Below are 18,886 nucleotides of genomic sequence, written 5' to 3' on the forward strand. Positions count from 1 at the left end.
GAGCAATGAGTATTGCTCATTGAATGCATATTACATATCTGTTACTATGCTAAGCACCTTACATGCTTTGGTTCATTCAGTCCTTAGAACAACCCTGCAAGGTAGTTATAATTACTCTCCCCATCTAACAGGGAAAAAACTGAATCCTGGAGTGGTTAAGCAACTTGTCTGAAGCTACTTGGCTAATTGGAAATCCCAAATATGAACTCTCTGTCTCCAAAACTTGTACCCTTAATCACCGTGCACACTCTCTGCCATATTTGCCAAATCTCCCCTTAAATAATAGTGAGGCTCCTTTATAGTATTAAACTATTTTGCATTATCCAGCACAGTGCTGGGCACAGAAATGTTCGAGAAGTTTTTTGAAATGGGTGGATTCAGGAACCCCCAGGTACAGGAAGCTGAAGGATTATGTTACTTGCCATTTTTATTTGTCACTAGCTAACTGAAATTCAAACATTTAAGGATAAAGTTTTTTTTTAATTTCAATAAAGTCTTTCTAAACTATAGTCTATTCTTTACTACCTTAATAGCATGACAATTCTAATTTAATAATATCCTAATGACAAAGAAATATTGTTACAAACAACAGGTGTTGTATATGCTACTTACTTAGTTATTCCTTCTGGGCTGTGCTTTTATTTACCATCTGTATACTGAGGAATCCGAACTCTTTGTGTCCAACCTGGACTGCTATCCTGACCTTCAGATCCATGTATATCCACACTACCACTTGACTCTGCAAACTCAAAATGTCCCAGACATCGCCAAATACACCCAGACACCGAACCTGCATCTCCACAATTCTGTGTCTTAGTAAAGATTCCACTGTCTACCCTGTTGCCAGCCACAAACATGGGCATAATGTTTGACTCCTCCTTCTCCTTCTCTAACTTCCACTCAATTAACAAAAATTCAGTTGATTCTACCCTCTAAATATCTCTCAAATCCATCCACTTCTGTCTCTGTCCATTGCCTTATCCTGCCATTATTATCTTTGCCTGGATTATTGTAACAACCTTCTAAAGGTGTCTCTACCTATAATTTCACCACAATCCAATTTATTCTCCATGCTACAATCACATACATACATACTACAATACACAAGAGTATATTTTTAAAACTAGAAATCTGATTATGTTGCATCTCAGTTTGAAAACTTTCAATAGTTTCTCATTGCTCATGGGATAAGAGTCAAACGTCTGTAATATTGCTTACAAAGCTTTTGATGATCTGACCGTTTCTTGCCTTTCCATATCCAGCCGTCCCTGCTTTAACTTGTCCCTCTCACTGAGCAACTCACTAGTAGATTGAACATTTTCTCCTCCACACATTGTGTGTTTGCATTTAGGACTTTGTATATGCTATTTGGGGAACCCCCTGACTCCTACATCTAGGATAGGCATCTCGCATCTCATTGTCACAGCACCCATTTTCGTTTGTAATACAGTAGTCCCCTCCTTATCCGCACTTCCAGTTACCTGCAGTCAACCACAGTCTGAAAATATTAAATGGAAAATTCCAGAAGTAAACAATTCATAAATTTTAAATTGCATGCCAGTTCTGAGTAGCAGGATGAAATCTCACACTGTCCCACCCCCTCCAGCCTGGGACAAGAATCATCCCTTTGTCCAGCATATTCATGCTGTATACCCTACCTGCTCATTATTCACTTAGTAGCCATCTTGGTTATCAGATTGACTGTCATGGTATCACAGTGCTTGTGTTCAAGTCACCCTTATTTTACTTAATAATGGCCCCAAAGCCCAAGGGTAGTGATGCTGGCAATTCAGATGTGCCAAAGAGATACCATAAAGTACTTCCTTTAAGTGAAAAGGTGGAAGTTCTCAATAAGGAAAGAACAAAATGTGTAAGCTGATGTTGTTAACATCTACAGTAACTTTTATTACAGTATATTGTTATAATTGTTCTATTTTCTTATTAGTTATTGTTGTTAATCTCTTACTGTGCCTAATTTATAAATTAAACTTTATCACAGGTATGTATGCATAGGAAGAAGCATAGTATATGTAGGATTTGGTACAATCCGTAGTTTCAGGCATCCACTGGGGGTCTTGGAACTTAGCCTCCTCAGATAAGGGGGAACAACGGTACTGTGTTTAAGTACCTGTTTGTTTTCCTGTATCATCTTCTCTCCTTTCCTCCCTCAAGACTGTTGGATCTAGAGAAGGGAACTGATGCCTCTCCTGTTCACCCTGTATCCCCAGGCCTAAGTCTGTGTCTAGAGCATAAGCACTAACATATGGTGATAATTTTTAAATTTTAGAATAGTTTTAGATTTACAGAAAAGTCCCGAAGATAACACAGAGAGTTCCCTTTACAGCACCCAGTTTCCTTTATTGTTAACATCTTACATTAATTTATTTGTCACACTAATGGACCAATATTGATAGCTAATTATTAAATAAAATCCATGCTTATTCACATTTCCTTAGTTGTTACCTAATGTCCCTTTTCTCTCCCAGGATCCCCCCCAAGGTACCACATTACTTAGTTGTCATGTCTCCTTCGGCACTTCTTAACTGGCAGTTTCTCAGGCTTACCTTGTTTTTGATGATCTTGAGAATTTTCTCTAGTCTGTTTCTTCCTGACTCATTCCAACTTGCAGCTTTGTAGGCAGCTTCTGGTGTCTTCCTTGTCAGAAGGAAGAAAACCAATAACCTGATATTGTAGACTTTGTGAAAGTAAATTGTAAACTGAGAAGAGCTAGACAAATATAAAATCTTACTGTTTAGTTCACAGTGCCAAAAAAAAAAAAAAAAATGGGGCCGGGGCATATCATTCATTTGATTGGCTCTTAAATAGCTATTTTTTAGCTTAAAGACATTGCCAGTTGCTCCTAGTTATTTTTGAGTTGTACTTCTGGAAGGTTGAGGCTGCCACATTTAAAACCGTGAGATATCTGGAAATCAGGTAGTTAATTTTATGATTCTTCATTTTTATTTATTTTTTTACAAATACTATTCTTCTGGTTATAGAAATAATACCCAAAATAGAGAAAAAGCTTACTATTGAAGAGATTGCTCATGAAACTAATAATTCTTCTAGCAAGCGACTTAAAATGAAAGACTAATTGTATAATTATAAGTGAAAGGCTTTAGCTATGATTTCCATCCATTGAATTGCGTTGCTATGTGGGCAGTTCGGTTGATAATGTTCTGTGTGCATAGCGTGTTGTCTGCTTACTAAGATAAGCAGAAATTTGGGGTTTGGGATTTCCAGCCCCCATAATAGTAAATATATCTAATTTCTTCCCACAGCTTACGCTTACTTTGCTAAAGGCAAATTTGGAAGCAATTACTTGAGAACAGTTTGGATGAGATCTGGATAATCAAAACAGGCACAATGAAGCACTTCCTGAGGTAAGTGTGTAGGGTTCCCTGGACAAGCCCTCTAAAATAGAGAAACTTCCTTGCCAATTAGGATAATATTTCAATTCACCATGTGATTCTGTAACCAGGTCTCTTGGGATTGCATAAAATAGCATTGTATTTTGGCTAAGAGTAATTTGGTCACAAGGTTCCTCTGCTAACTCCATATGCATATTATATTGAGAGCACTTAAAAGTAGTAGATTACAAAACATTACAAGACTGCACGGGGCAGGGAGTACTTTGGACAACCTCACAGCACGTCTATCTCTAAAGAATGGTGTGCTGCTGACCTTGAGGTTGACGTTTGAGGAATTAGTAGTCTAGGAATCAATGTAATTTGTGTAGAATCATTTTCCTGAGATAAGGAATTTTAAATATTTCTTAATTTAGATTTCAGTTGGCTGGCCAATCGACACAGGCATTTTAAAATGTTCATTTTTGGTAAAAAACAAATGTTCTAAGTCTTGCTGTTCCTGCCTCAGTGATGCCTCTGAAATGCGCGTTAATTGTTGACTCCCTGAAGATTGTGCTGTGTGGAGTGCTGTACATGTCAGTGGGTTTGGGAGTGATCTTGTTTTGTTTCGAAAGCCATATGGCTGGACCTATAGTTAGAATTATTTCCAAGAATGTTGACTGCCATTCACAATTCTATTAATGAAATTCTTGGAGAAATTTTTAATCATATTAAAACACAACAAAATAAAGTTAGTCTGGTCCTGAAAGTTAGAAAATAAAACACACCTCGCAGAATATTAAGTCTCTTTCCCTCAAGATGGCGGCCTACCCCTATTACACATTCTCACCCCTTGCACTGGCTTGTTTTCTCTAAGCAAATGATTAGTGGGCTTCTTCTTTTAGGGAAGTGACAGTTCTTTCAGTGGCTGCATGAAAGTTTTCTTTTCCCCACTGGTTTTGGTTGTATCATTGTTTCTGAAGCACCTAGATCAGTTTTTGTGGGATTCATTATCTTTTGCTGCTGGAGCTTAGAACTGTGAAAACTTCGCAGGAGGTCACTATTAAACCATTTACAGGCATTAGCATTTGTTTTATTCTGTAGAATACTCTTCATTCTGTTTATCTCAGCCATGTAAAACGAAAGTATTTGAAAAATCACTAGGACATTTGCCAGCAAAGTATTTGATCTGATACGGTTTTTGGTTGCCATGGTAATTAACCCATCTGTTTACACATTCATGAAAAATTGGTATTTATGAATCCCTCCTGAATGTAAACATGGTGTCTTTTAGCTGTAGAATCATGTGAACAGAACGATTTAGTGTTAGATGAAGCTTAGAAGTCAGGAGATCCCTTTTAAAAGAGAAGATGGCTATGATGAGGTTTGCACCAACCCTTGTACTACTGGATTTCTTCTTTAGCATCTTGTTTTAGAAAAACTCGAGTGGCCTCAAAACCAGCCATTTTAGGGGAAATAGCAGCACTGGTTTCTGTTAGTTTTTTGTTAGATTGAATAGATGCAACACTGTGTTTAGTAGAGATTATAACATTTTAAAATTAATTTGTATCTGATGATTTAAAACAGATACAGGCAAGATCTATCACACAGAGCAGCTCCAAGGATGATGGAACTAGCATATCCCTGTCAGTTATGTGTTCTGACACAAATTTTTCTCTTTTAATTTGGCACATATATTTCACAAATATTACTTGACATTGATTATTTATGTGAAACTGAAGCTAGATAATAGATTACACATTAAGAAACAAACTTGAGGATTTTTATTGACCATTGATTCTGAAATAGTAAAAGGAAACTTGATCATTGCTCCTCTTTAGTTGATTATTGCTTTTGGCTTTGTTTTTTGGTTTTGGTTTTGGTTTTTAATGCTTTTTATTAAGTTACAATGTGTGTGTATTCATTATATGCTAATGTTTATGGAATTTGGAAGATAAGAGGGCAAGAAGTAATAATCCTGCATTATAAGCTCTATCAGATAATTTAGACTACATTTTATTCCCTATAATCCATTCCCATAGGTATTGGACAATTTTGGCAATCTTTTCATTTGAACCAAAGAGAAGGTTATGTAAACATGGTCTGACTAAATCAGGTGTTAATTCCTGAGCTCAGCAAATATATTTTGCAGAATAAGGAGTTGACTTTCACCGAGATGAATTCAGCATTATTTAAAAGCCCACAGAGTAATTAATCTGTTAATTTCTGAGTTGCTCTGGAACGAAATGCTCCATGTACAGCCCTAAAAGAAAATGAAGTTAATCTTAAGGAAACCAGTTTGTGAGAAAGAATGGGTTTTAATTAATTAATCCACATTTAAGATACATGGTACCCAAACTCTGCTCTCTCTAGGTCACTGCTACCGTCAGATATATTAATGGTATAACTACTCAGAGCATAAAGGAGTGGAGAAGATATTTGATGCTTGTTAAAAAAAAATTGTGTGAAATATTAGAAACAAATGCTACAGAATTAGTACACCTGGCTGAAGAGTGTGTTTTAAATCGAGAGTAGATGTGGGATATTGGATAAGTACCCCATTGTCACCCAATATGAGTTTAGCCATGGTCTGCATTAAAAGAAAACAAGGGTTTAAATGGAGAAGAAAGTGTGTCTATGGGTGATCAGAAAAAGAGGGGACACTTTTGAAGCCCAAAAGAGAACCGAGGCTTAGGATTTAGTTTGAATAATATATTTTATTAATTTTAATTCAGTTGATGTATATAAAAGAGAGGGCCTAAGATTTTCACTGGAGAACTTTTCCCTTGCTAGGATTTAGTTATTGAGATTATATATTTATAGTCATCAAAACATTATTAGTTTTGAGAATTTCTAATACAGGGAATCTTTTAAGTCACTCCGTATAGATAATTGCTGCCAATTATTCCAGCCCCAGGATCTGCATTTCTTGGCCATGGACTTCACTGCATATTTCCCTTCCTTAGGCAGAAGAGAGGAAGGGAGAGCCTGTGCCAAACTCAGCCCCCCAGGGGAAAGGCTTTGAGCAATACAGCAGACTTGTGCCCAAGTCCTGGCTGTGAAACAGTTGAGGGAAAAATATATTTTACTCCTATAATTAGGAAAATAAAGGCTTCCAATTAGCAAAAATATCTGTAAGTTGGGTTTTAGAAGTCGTTCACACTTGATCAGTATCTTGGCCCACTGATTTGTTTAGTAAGAATTTACTGCTCACAATTGTAGTACTATTCCACATTTTTAAATATTATTTTCTAGTAATAACAATTGTAATAAAGTAGGAATTAATATCCCACTTTACAGCATAGAGCAAGAAGGCTTAGCAAAGTTAAGTAAGTCGCCCAAGGGCACACAGATATTTGAATGCAGGCCTGTCTGAATTAAAAGCTGTTTCTCATCATTTCTGCATTGCGTTTCCCCCTCACTGCATCCCTGTTGTGAGACGTGAAAGTGAAAAAAGTGATACAAAAGATACAAAAATGAATATGAGGTAGTCTCTGCTCCAAAGTAATATACCACCTGGTAAGATGAGGCACACGCATATAAAACTAAGGTATAGGAAGGGATGTGAGGGGCTGGCCCCGTGGTAGAGTGGTTAAGTTTTTGCGCTCTGCTTCGGCGGTCCGGGGTTTCGCTGGTTCGGATCCGGGGGGCGCGGACATGGCACCACTCATCAGGCCGTGCTGAGGTGGCGTCCCACACAGCACAACCAGAAGGACCTACAACTAGAATATACAACTATGTACTGGGGGGCTTTGGGGAGAAGAAGAGGAAGAAGAAAAAAAGAAAGGATGTGACCAGTGGCATGCTACAGGCACTTTGTGATATCCAGGGAAGGCTTCACATGGGTGATGTTGAGGGAAAGGAAGGACCAGGCTGCTCATATTTTTAAATAAGGGTAGAGGGTGTGGGAGGTGGCACAGATGCTGTGAACAAAGCCTGAGAAAGTGTGACGAGCTGCCACAAGCAGCAGGAGGTCCAGGTTTGTTGGGGTGAGTAGAAGTTGCAAAGATGAAGTTGGGGGCAGGGCTGGGACACCTTTGCAAGCACGACATAAAACCGCCCAGAAGCATGGCAATTTTCAGCCAGACCTCAAATGGACCTTAAAGAGAAGGGAGAGTCAGGTGAACAATCTTTTTCCCTTGCAACACGTATCTAGCCTCCCCCTAGAGCCAGAAATCTAGTCCATTCCCTTCACCTTACAAATGAGAAGGCAGAGACCCAGAGAAGCAAAGTGGCTCGTCCAAAGTCACACAGCTCCTAGTGGCAACATGAGACTAGACTTGAAGTCCGACCTCCAGACGCTTCCCTTTTAAGTGGCAGTATTTCCATTCAGCACACACATACACATGTATCTACACATACATATATTTTAATTAGTTTGTTTGCTGCATTAGAACAAAAACTGTTTCCACCCTCTTGTTGACAGGTGTTAACCTGAATAGTTTTCTAGGCAGTTTCCTGTCAGTGCTCACCGGAGCCTGCCTGTCGCCATCAAGCTGCCATCAGAGATTCTCTGAGGCTCCATCATCAGCATCCCAGCTCTCCTGCCCCTTTAATTCCCTCAACTTTTCGGGCCAACTTTTCGGCAACGTCACTGTTCAAGTCCCTCCTACAGAGCATGAGCAAGATAAATGAAGGCCACGGGCACTCAATAAATGTTGGTTTGAATTTCATTCATCTAACTGTTGTATTTTTCACTTTTCTTCTGAACTGAGTAAGGCACGCTGGTTTCCCACGTCGTTCTTGCCCTCTTTGTTAGGATAATCAAGAGTCGGCTGTATGGGTAGCAATTATTTCTAAATCAAAAAGAAAAGAAAAAAGAAAAGAGCTGGTTTTACTGTCCAATATCAGAGGAAGAGACTTTCTCTCCTCTGCTTCTCCAACACTTTGGGCAATTTTTTTTTAATAAAATTATCACACTGTTTTTCTGCTTTTTGTTGTTGTTGTCATTTTCCTGGCTAGAGACTGAGTTCCTTGCGGACAGGGATGGCGTGTGGTTTACAATGAAATTAAGTTCTTGACTTATATTCACATTTTCCCTCTGCCGTGATCCCCACTCCTTTTCCTTCTGTACTGCGTGGCCAGTCTTCTCATCTTGTTTTTCTTCAGTTCCTTGAAATAATAAGTAAACTGCCTTTCAGTGATCATTTTAATGTTTTCCCCAGTTCATTTCACATCACTCTCCTTCATCTGCTGCAGGTCTTTAACTCAACAGAAAGAATTTATTCATAATACTGAGAAGGGCCTCTCACCTGGTCCTGGTGGTTTTTATATATTTTTTTAAAAGTTATATTATGTGGAGAATCTATAATATTAAGAAGCCTGCGCCTTATCCCCTATAGAAGATTCTAAGGCCTATTCTGGATGATGACTTTCTTTTTTATTTTTTTATGTATTTAATTTTTTTTATTAAGGTTATGATAGATTACAACCTTGTGAGGATGACTTTCTTTTGTTTATAGATTTATTTAACTTTGGTTCTTTTAAAAATATTTTTATTTACAATAGAAGTTTATATTTGAGATTACATTTAAATACTTTTTAAGTGTCAAAGTATAATGTATATGCTGCTTCCCTTATAAGTCAATAAAAGTATTATCCAAATAGCAAAAAAAATCTGGTTTTTAAAAAAATAAATCTTGTAAAATGTATGTATTTAAGCATCAAATTTTTAATTGAATAATGATGTCACTAATACATTAAGATAAACCTGTGCCTCCTTTTCTTTAAAAAGAAAAGGATAAACCATTAATTAATTTATTATTTTAGTTATCCCACAGTCAGCTGTTGCTCTCTAAGCCCTCAGATAAAATTTCCCTTGAATGTAAAAACAGTGCCCTTTGCTATAGCAATAGAATTTGGAAAAATATTGATCCATGAGAGATTTATTCCCACCACTTTTCAAAAGCAGCATGATATGGGGCTGGCATGGTGGCGTGGTGGTTTGGTTCGCACATCCACTTCAGCAGCCTGGGGTTCACAGGTTCGGATCCAGGGCATGGACCCACACACCGCTCATCAAGCCGTGCTGAGGCAGCACCCCAAATATAAAAAAATAGAGGAAGATTGGCACGGATGTTGGCTGGGGGACAATCTTCCTCAAGATAAAAAAAGAGGAAGATTGGCAACAGAAGTTAGCTCAGGGCCAATCTTCCTCACCAAAAACAAAAACCAAAACCACCAGCATGATCTCTTCAGATAAGGAATGATGGAAAAGACCATGGGGCCCCAATCGCCTGGACACCGGGCACTGCCTCACTGCTGCTCAATGCGGGTAAAATACTCTTGTTTTTCTAGAGGCCCACAAATGGTTTTTTTGTGTGATTTCACATTTCCAGTTCATGTATCAAGTCCTCTGCAGTCTCTCTTCCCAGTAGGAAGCTGATGATAGAGAGGGTCTCATTTACTAGGCCAAACACCTGTTGACAAGTTAATCTCCAATTGATGACCAGTGCCCTTAATTAGGAACTTCAATAGAGCAACTAAAATTTTTCAAAACGTGATTTTAGAAAGTGCATGAAATGGTGGAAACATTGAGCGTTTTGCTGTTCTTTATGGCCATTTGGATGAAAAATGTTTCATTTAGGAAACTGCGGTTTGAACCAAGAACTGTGATTATTTATTTACATATCCTTCCTCACCAATAGTGTACTTCTTATTTATTACAGGATTTCTTCAAGCAAGAATTAACTTACATTAGCAAATTCATTGAGACTGTTCAAAATAAGCCACTTTTCTCTATTATTCCAAAAGAAGATAGCAGTCACAAAGTTAAGATGATGGAGTAGAGTTGCACCACAGGTACCCACAGCCCCCCACCCATGGCAGGAGGCCACATGGTTCTAGGTGCATCTCCTGTTTCAGAGGCCCCATCCATGCTGCATAGATCCCTCTAACAAAACACCACAAGACAGGAGCTCGCTTTTATTTGGTAGCAGAGATATGATCCATTTTGAATAATTTACATTGGGTGGCTATTCTGATTCAAGCTAGAGAATGAATGTTAAATAATGAAAGCGATCATAATTGCTTTATGGAAGAGCACTGCTGTGAACTCAGCCATAAACTTCACTCTGCGGCATGTTAATAAATGGCAGTAACAGAAAATATTGGAAATAGAACCTAAGTAGCTCTTATTATTGAATCAGATTCTCCCAGTGCTTCAGTAACACTCTTTTTGGAATACTATCAAAAAGCTGTGATTAAAAAACCAGAAACAAACACAGAAACTGCTGTCTCTGCAGGTAGTTGTTAAAAATAGGAGATGGTGATCAGCAGTGTCTCCTCATAGTCTTGAGAATTTGATTGTTGTTCCTGCAAAATGTAGGAGATCCTTTCAGTCGTGAGTTGAGAATCTTCCATCAGAACTGAGAAAACTGTCTAGTGTTCTGAAGAAAAAAAGCAAATATTCCCCTAATTAAAACTAAACTTATTGGTTTGATGATTCAGGCCAGGAGGAAAACACGAGCAGAGCTATAAACCCCTTGAACACAGGGTTCAGGTGATGGAGAGGGGTTGGCTCTAACGCTTATTCTAAGAGTAGGAACAGAAGGATGGGATCAAAGAAAGCAAACGGGATCTGCCTCACAGGTATATTTGAGATGCCTCCACTCAAGGCATGCCATCAGAAACATAAGGACATAAAGGAGATTAAAAGGAGGAAAGGTACTATGATCCAAAAGTGCTTAAACTCGGGTAAGAAACAGGCACACCTTCCTACCTGCCTGCCTTCCTTCCTTCCTTCCTTCTTATCTTTCTTTTTCCGTCAACCAACCACTGATTAGCTTAAAAGCATTTAAAGACCCATTTCTTAATTTCTTCCTTTTCAGGATAAATATGCCAAACCAATTTAACATTCCCCCCAAACGTTTCACCATGCTTATTGTTCTCTGGACCTTCAGCAGTTTTTCCATAACCTTTACGATTTGGAGACTTAAGCAGGCCCAAAAATTTAAGAAGTGAGCTCCTGGCAGCACTTGATGGTGAAGAACAGCCATCCTGAGATGCTCAAATGGAGGTTTTGCTGACCTGGTCCTTTCATGAGGAAGCGAGTTGGGTATTATTTCTGTCATCAAAATAAGGCTTCCAAAGTAAGGGGTAGCACTGGTGTTTCAATCTCTGACCATCCCTTAAGTTTATGATCTAAACACAAGATAAATTATGTCTGTCAAAATGTTGTTTGATCTGATGATCTGGCTTAAAAAAATATAGCACCTAACACAGCAAGAAAATATATGGCCTAGCATAGCAAGTTGACCTTTTAATGAAATATTTATGGGCATGGTCATCCATTAGAAAAACAAGGAAAACAATAAAAATATATGCTTGGTAATAAATAGCATTATCAGAACTACAGGCCCAGAAATTACGAAAGGGTAAGGAAACAGTGTATAAATTTCATTTCACAATTGAAATGGGCATGTCTCTTTCACGATTTGTGATGCTGTTTCTGTGATTAGGTGAGACAGATGTGATACACCTCACAGAGTGGGGAGCCCTAAGAAATGATGCATCCTCCCTAAGCCCTCACTGTGGATTTCTGCTGGGTTTCCCTGTCTTTGACAGTGTGAAAATCCTCAGGGGAGTTGAAAAAAAAGATAAAAGCAAATAGAACATGATGTCTTTTCTCCCTCTTATGTAAGACTGTCTTGATGAAAACAGTTCCCCAGGCATTTTCTTCTCATATGCAAGGAGGCCAATGGGAGAAATTACAGACGGGCTATAAGCCACTCTCCCTCTGGACACTTCCTGCCACCTAGAGTGACACCTCTCCATCTCAAGTCACATCTTTGTATAGATCTAACAGAGAGGTTGCACCAGGGAAACTTTCTATGGTTTGATCTGAGCTATAATATGATCTGGTGGCTTGTACCCTAAGTAGGGCGAGTACAAAGATGCTCCTTAAGCAATAATCAGAGCTCTTTTCTCTGGGAAGATTTAGTGTCACAAGAACTTGATTATCATGGAGTCCTGATTCACAGACTTAAAAGAGGCTTCATTTGAGGAAGTGGCCCACATGCTAGACAAACTTTACTGGAATAAGTAATAGAATAGAATAAGTCAAACTTCACTTGACTTAGTAATAAGAACAATGCCAACCAGTAATTAATATCATTATCACTTTGCTGGTGACCAGTTAACCAATATATTGCTCAATCTTTTTTTTTTTTTTGGCATAGCTATCCAATAATTGGAAAACTGGAAAACCTTTTCCAAGAGAGCAAGTTGAGGTTTTGCTCATCTAATTTTTCACTCATCTAATTAAAATGTTCCACTAATTTTGTTGTTAGGGTTCCATTTTTTATGAAAGCTAATACCCAAATCCTAATAGATCTTAAAACATATTTGACTAAAACAGTTGAATTGCAGACTTTACGACATAGTAAATCCATTTTTTGTCTTTCAGCAGAATCTGACTTCACATAGAAATTTTATATGCACTTTGTAATGGCTTTTGGTGATCATTTAGTATATTTTAATTGTTGTTAAAACTTTCTTTTTTTCTTAAATAGAATAATACTTACTTATTATAGAAAAAAATGAAAATATACTTAACCAAAAAATACCACTGTTAGCGTTTTTGTCCTGTATCCTGCCAGTATTTTCCTCCTTGTTCATATATCACCATTAAAATTTTTTACTTGATTTTTTAAAGAAAAAGTAGATCATTCCATACACATTCCTTTCTAACTTTTTTCTATTTTATAAGAATATTATGGGCATTTTTCTCATGTTGTTAGATATTCTAGAACATAATTTGACTGCCTACAAAGGATTCCATTGTGTTATCTTAGTGTAGCAATTTGGTTACTTATACTGTTTCCTCCATATTCCCTTTGCATTTATATGATATAGACTCCATGCTGTTGTACAAGTTAGCCTGTTGGAATTTTTATTTTTTTTTATTTTTTATTTATTTATTTTTTTTAAAGATTTTATTTTTTTCCTTTTTCTCCCCAAAGTCCCCTGGTACATAGTTGTATATTCTTCATTGTGGGTCCCTCTAGTTGTGGCATGTGGGACGCTGCCTCAGCGTGGTTTGATGAGCAGTGCCATGTCCGCGCCCAGGATTCGAACCAACGAAACACTGGGCCACTTGCAGCGGAGCGCGCGAACTTAACCACTCGGCCACGGGGCCAGCCCCTGGAATTTTTATTTTTAACACAGGCTGTTCAAGATATTGGAGTCAGAGCAATTTGAGCATAGGAACACAGTCAAGGCGTTGGTTCATATTCAGGGATGGATCACATCACTGAGGCTATTAGTTGACTACTCCTATTCATCTGAATGACCCTGGATCACCTTATGTTAGCACTGGAGGGAATTAGTGGACGTTGGAGGAAAAAACCCATCTTTTAGAAGTGACACCAATAGGAAGTAATATAAATAATTCTGCCTCCTACGAATGCAGAGTATTAAGGGAAGATGAGTTGAAAATAAGTTCCTGGATGATAAGTCCTCTTTACTTCTATAGCTTGAGTCATTTTGAGACTCTGAGCAGGACTGTGAAGCAGTAGGCACTCACATATTAAAAACTAAAAGTCAGCATAAAACACAAATTCTCATGTGCCAGAGATATCGTGAATAAGTGCATAATTGATGACAGTATACTTCATAGCTTGTTGAGGTACTATTGGAGTAAGATAGGGTGTGCAATAAAGAAAAATTTGTTTGGCAAGAGCCAGGAACAAACTTGTCAAGAGGTAGGAGTTTGGGGAAGGCTTAAATCAGAGAACGTTGGGGAACCAAAGGTCAATGTGCTTTGTTCAGTGAACTGAGGGGGAGGCCTCTGGCAAGTCCAAGAAGTGTTGGGATTGGTCAGCAGAGAAGACAGGTGGCCATACAACCAAGTCCTTAGGGAGGACAACAGTGCCTGAAGGAAAGCAGAGGGAAGGAGGAAAGAATGGAAACAAGGGAAGAAATAAAATAGTGGCCCAAAAAAAGGCACTGAGGAGGGGCTGGTAATGAACCAGAGTGAGCTGAGAAGCTGTCCTCAGAGGCAGAAGATGAGAGTTGCCATAACACGTTCTTTCCCCCATGTCTAAGGGTGAGACAACTCCTAAAACACAAAGATTCTCTTTTCATGGTACTGATTTCTTTTCAAAATGTTTTTAGGCAAAGGGAAGAAAAGAAAGGATTCCCGTGCTTCATCCTCAGTTTGTTGGAATATCAAATTTGTTAGCACAGGGTATTCTGGAGTTGCTTGCAGTCATAGTAAGAGCGTCCTCACAGACCTTGGGCTTCCCTCTCAATGATGGGTTGTGTAGCTACCAGAAATAAAATAACATGGGATTAGAAAAATGAAATATGCTTGTAAACCCAGGAGTCTAATGGTTGCTTTTCTTGTGGGGTTCTTTTCTTGCTGGTGGTGGCTGCTTTCTATTCCCTTCCAGAGTTCTATTGGAAGGGTGCTGTCTTTTGTTTTTGACAGAATGTTGATCCAAGTGTGCCTATATTTTTACTGCAAATTTTTGTGGCGCTGCCTGAAATTTGTAATGAGGAAGCTGACTGGAAGATGTGAACTGCAACGGATCTGTTACAATACCAAGCCTGGAGCTTCTAGAACCATGAAAATCGGTAAGCGTGAAACAAAGAAGTAAGCAAAATGCAAGCTTGCTGGGATGGAGGATACAGTGTTATATTTCACTATAGTAATTTTAAACCACTCATAAAGGATAATTTTTGCATGACTTTTTTTATTCTTTGTTTTACAGAAACATCACTGAGGGATTCAAAAAGTAAGGTAAGTGAGATCATTTCTATATTTTTCAGCAACTTTTCACCTAGAGGCTTACCTCCATCATCAAAAGTAAAACTTTTAAGAAATATACCATTGGCCCTACAAACTGAGAAGAAAGAAGCGTTTGCCCATCACAAACCACTGTACTTTTGACATGAGAGCAGCCACTGTATGTGAATTTCTAGGCAGATTTATGAAGCACTTATTACTTCATTGTTGGATTAATCTTCTTTATACCTCTTTCCAAATCATAAAATACATATTCCTTGAAAATACATACATCATTAACTCTGGTATTTCCTTCAATATCCAAATCATTTAACTTTATACTCAAGATTTTCCATACTATGATGGTTGCTGAGTTCAGCAGATTGAATCGTGAAGAAATATACCATTTGTCTAATGTATCTGAGAAAAAAAATATTTTCCAAGAAAACCAAAGAAGCCACCATGCAAGCTTTTATAGCACATAGTTAAGCATCCACATAAGAAAGAAAATCTGTTTTCTTTTTCAAGATTCTTTATAATTCTATATTATTATTTAATTTTAGCATCCTTAAGACTAATCTCCCCTAAGTACTTCACTCTTTAATCATATACATGATGCCCATTAACCATGGAAATCATATTGTTTGGGAAAAAAGAAAATATTTCAATGTAAGTAGCTTGAAACAGATGGAAGAGGTTAGAAAAATCATATGTATTTGTGTTTTATGTTAATTACCTTAATCAGGAAAATTGCACTACCCCCATTGTGAAAATGTCAAATTTACTAGAATTCCAAAACTAAATCAATTTTTGCTTTTAGTTTAGGTTAGTATCTTCCTATAGAAGCTTTAACCAAATACTTGAAACCCCTGTCTAAGTAGACCCTGCTTAAGCCACTGGTGTTCATGACAAGGGGACTGACTGAAAAATGTTTTCCAGCTGTTGCAGACTTCAGTGAGCGTCCACCCTGATGCTATTGAAAAAACCATAGACGACATCATGGAACTGAAAAAAATTAACCCCGACATAAACCCACAGTAAGAATTTATTTTGTTGAAAATATAGAACACAAGTCACATGGCCACATATTTAGTGGTTCTATAGCACTCATTTGAGTGTGCTCTCAATCTCTTTCTCTCTCTTTCATTCTCTCTCCCTCTCCCCATCTCCCCCTTCCCCCCAAAACAATCGTCTGCCATGTTTTGACTTTCAGATGAAGGATAAAAGAGAAAAGGGGCCTTTTTCATGTTTGTAAATGGCAGCAACTCTGTACCTTGGTTGTGATTTATGCAGGTGCTTCTGAGATACAATGAATGCAAGAAATCTGATGGATGCCCCTGATATCGGAAGATGAAATAAAGGGGAACCATTCATCGACAGTTGCTCTATGTGCTGCCTCTGTTTTACATTAACAGTAAATGTTCAAATCGTAAATGTGCTGGAGCTGATTCTGCTCCATCAAAAATATTCCTTCGGTTCATGACAGGCTGATAATCTTGGAGACAGTTCCTACCTGCTTGTCAAGAAGACAGGCATGTGTGTGGGAGAGATGGTTTTTGTACGAGGACTTTAGAACTTTGTAATTTAGTCATCTCGTCTTGGAAGTATTAAAATGCATTTGGCAATGTACATGATGTTTAAAATTTAGCTTTATATTTTCCATTGAGCACAGGAATTTTTCAGTAAAACTTTGGGCTAAGGATATTGGATAGAATAAATTCTGCATGCAGAGATATTTAGCGACAGTTTAGGTAGGTAGCAATCAAACTGTCTTCTAGATAGATGTGCATACACGGGAATCTCAAATGTTGTCGCTGAGAAATGCTTTTAATTGCCGAAGACTGGGAGCCATTGTTGAGGGGAATTTCAGAGTGCACTTTGTATAGGTCTGTCTCTTGGAGAGATTTTAGGGACTAGCTAATTGGGGCTCATCACAAAACTCCATTTCCACGTGGTTGCCATAGCATCCTTCTGCAGCCACTTCAGCTAATTAGCTCCCTTTTCCTTATTCAGCCATTGAAAGTTGATTTAATTATGCAATAAATGTCTTTTTGAAACCTTGTGACATATATTTTACTCCTCTGGGAAGGTGATAAGAAGACAATTCATTTTAAATTACGTTGAACCAAAAATTTAAGACTACAATTGGGCATGAGGAATATATTAGTCCTATAATCATATTTACAGATTATGATTTAATAGCAAATCTTTTCTATGTCAGTTTTATGTTTCATTCAAAAGCATTTCCTCACTATCTATTTTTTTGATTTCCTTTAGGGAGAAAAATCCTTGTATGTAGTAAATTGTGTCTTTATGTCTCAATATGGATTCTAGTGCTTTTTACCAGATTAACATTGACAAAATGTGATTTTTAAAAAATTAAATGATGTTCTGAAAAAGAAACAAGAAATAGGAGGGAGGGCTGGGGGAAATATTCTATAATTTATCAAGCCATTACTACTATTAACCTCACTTTAATTATGTTTTTTTCAATTACAATTAATTACATTTTTTCTCTTCTCAGTCCTGCGTTGATTTTCCGGGTGGTCAGTGGCACTGTCCCCTTTTCCTAAATTTAAATATCTTATTTAGTCCTCTGATGCTATAGTAACAAGTAATTATAAAGGCCATTTATGGAATATTCAGTTTTATTAAGTTCAGTCTTCTGGATTATTGGACACTGCCCTCTATGTTTGGAATAAGTATACAATCCTAAGACTTGTAATTCTCTATTGTCCCTAACTTTAGATTTCACCTCTATACATCTCATTCACCCCCAAAAAAGAAGATGATGATGACACCATCATCACAATTATAATGACCACTGCAACAACAACAAAACTTTAGTGAGTGAATTAGGAGTGGGAGTATATCGGACAGTAACTCTTGGGTTGAATCATGTGAAACTGCTTATGTTCAACCATTTTTGAACCACAAAAGTGAATGACTGTAAAGAACTTAGCGGGAATAAATAAACATGAAATGCCACCTCTAGATTTAAAAATGCCATAACACAAGTAGAGAGTAATTTACATGACAGTAGTTTATGTGAAAAAGGATCCTGGTGATTATTTACCCACCTGTTTAATAAAGTTGTAATGACTGCTGAAAGAGACTCTAGTTTACCTTCTACATTGTAGGAGAGAAAAAGAGCATTCAGATCACAGGAAGTAATGTGCCAGATTGTTCTCTGTTCTGGTGATAAGTTTTAAGGGGGCTATTAATCAAACAGTGTACATTCAGAGCAGACTCAGCAAGACAGTAAAACATCTGAAAACCGTGTCCCATGAGAGGGAATTGAAGGAATGAGGGATTTTTTTTTTTTACCCTGGGGATGAGACTAGAAGAAAGAATTGCTATCTTAAAATAAATAGGCATGGTAGGGAAAAAAATGGAAATAAATTTGCTCAGAGAACAGAATTTGAACCACTTGGTAATAAGGAAAGCAGATTTTGTTTCAGCCTCAAGAAAAACACTCGGACAACTAGAGCAGTTGGAATGAAAAGGAAATTTTGTAAAGTAGTGAGTTCTTTCTCTTGGCAGTGCCTCAGTCTATTAGGGATGCTCCCAAGCAGAGGTGTTTTTGTTGTCGTTATTGTTTTGTTTTGCTTTGAAAATTTTTCTTATCCCTAAGCCCCTGAGGGCTTTCTCTCTCTCTCTTTTTTTCTGTCTCTCTCTTTCTCCTCCTCCCACCCCTGCCACACACACCTTTTTGAGGTGTTTCTAATATACCCACCTGGGGGGACTAAATGATCCCTTAAGAACCCATTATCACCTTTATTTTCTACATCTTTCTTTCAAGTTGCCTGCA

The 18,886-nt window shown here is 37.7% G+C and overlaps 1 protein-coding gene and 1 non-coding gene across 5 annotated transcripts in view; both read left to right on the plus strand.

The window, feature by feature from the left end:
* Positions 1 to 18,886, plus strand: part of ELMOD1 (ELMO domain containing 1) — a 63,029-nt gene that overhangs the window by 18,587 nt on the left and 25,556 nt on the right. For 2 of the 4 annotated variants that reach the window (XM_046684497.1, XM_046684500.1), the window contains exons 2-5: positions 3,282 to 3,383; positions 14,779 to 14,924; positions 15,062 to 15,090; positions 16,015 to 16,112. In XM_046684497.1, the coding sequence (XP_046540453.1) occupies positions 3,367 to 3,383; positions 14,779 to 14,924; positions 15,062 to 15,090; positions 16,015 to 16,112 (290 nt within the window). In that variant the 5' untranslated portion in view covers positions 3,282 to 3,366. Of the gene's footprint in view, positions 1 to 3,278; positions 3,384 to 10,015; positions 10,149 to 14,740; positions 14,925 to 15,061; positions 15,091 to 16,014; positions 16,113 to 18,886 lie in introns of those variants that run through there. The other 2 variants (XM_046684499.1, XM_046684498.1) reach the window with 2 other exon arrangements.
* On the plus strand, positions 15,430 to 15,497 carry LOC124225948 (small nucleolar RNA SNORD77). Its single transcript, XR_006885163.1, has one exon. It is a non-coding gene; the product is annotated as a small nucleolar RNA SNORD77 (small nucleolar RNA).

Source organism: Equus quagga, chromosome 14, assembly GCF_021613505.1.
Source record: "Equus quagga isolate Etosha38 chromosome 14, UCLA_HA_Equagga_1.0, whole genome shotgun sequence".
Classification (NCBI taxonomy): Eukaryota; Metazoa; Chordata; class Mammalia; order Perissodactyla; family Equidae; genus Equus; species Equus quagga.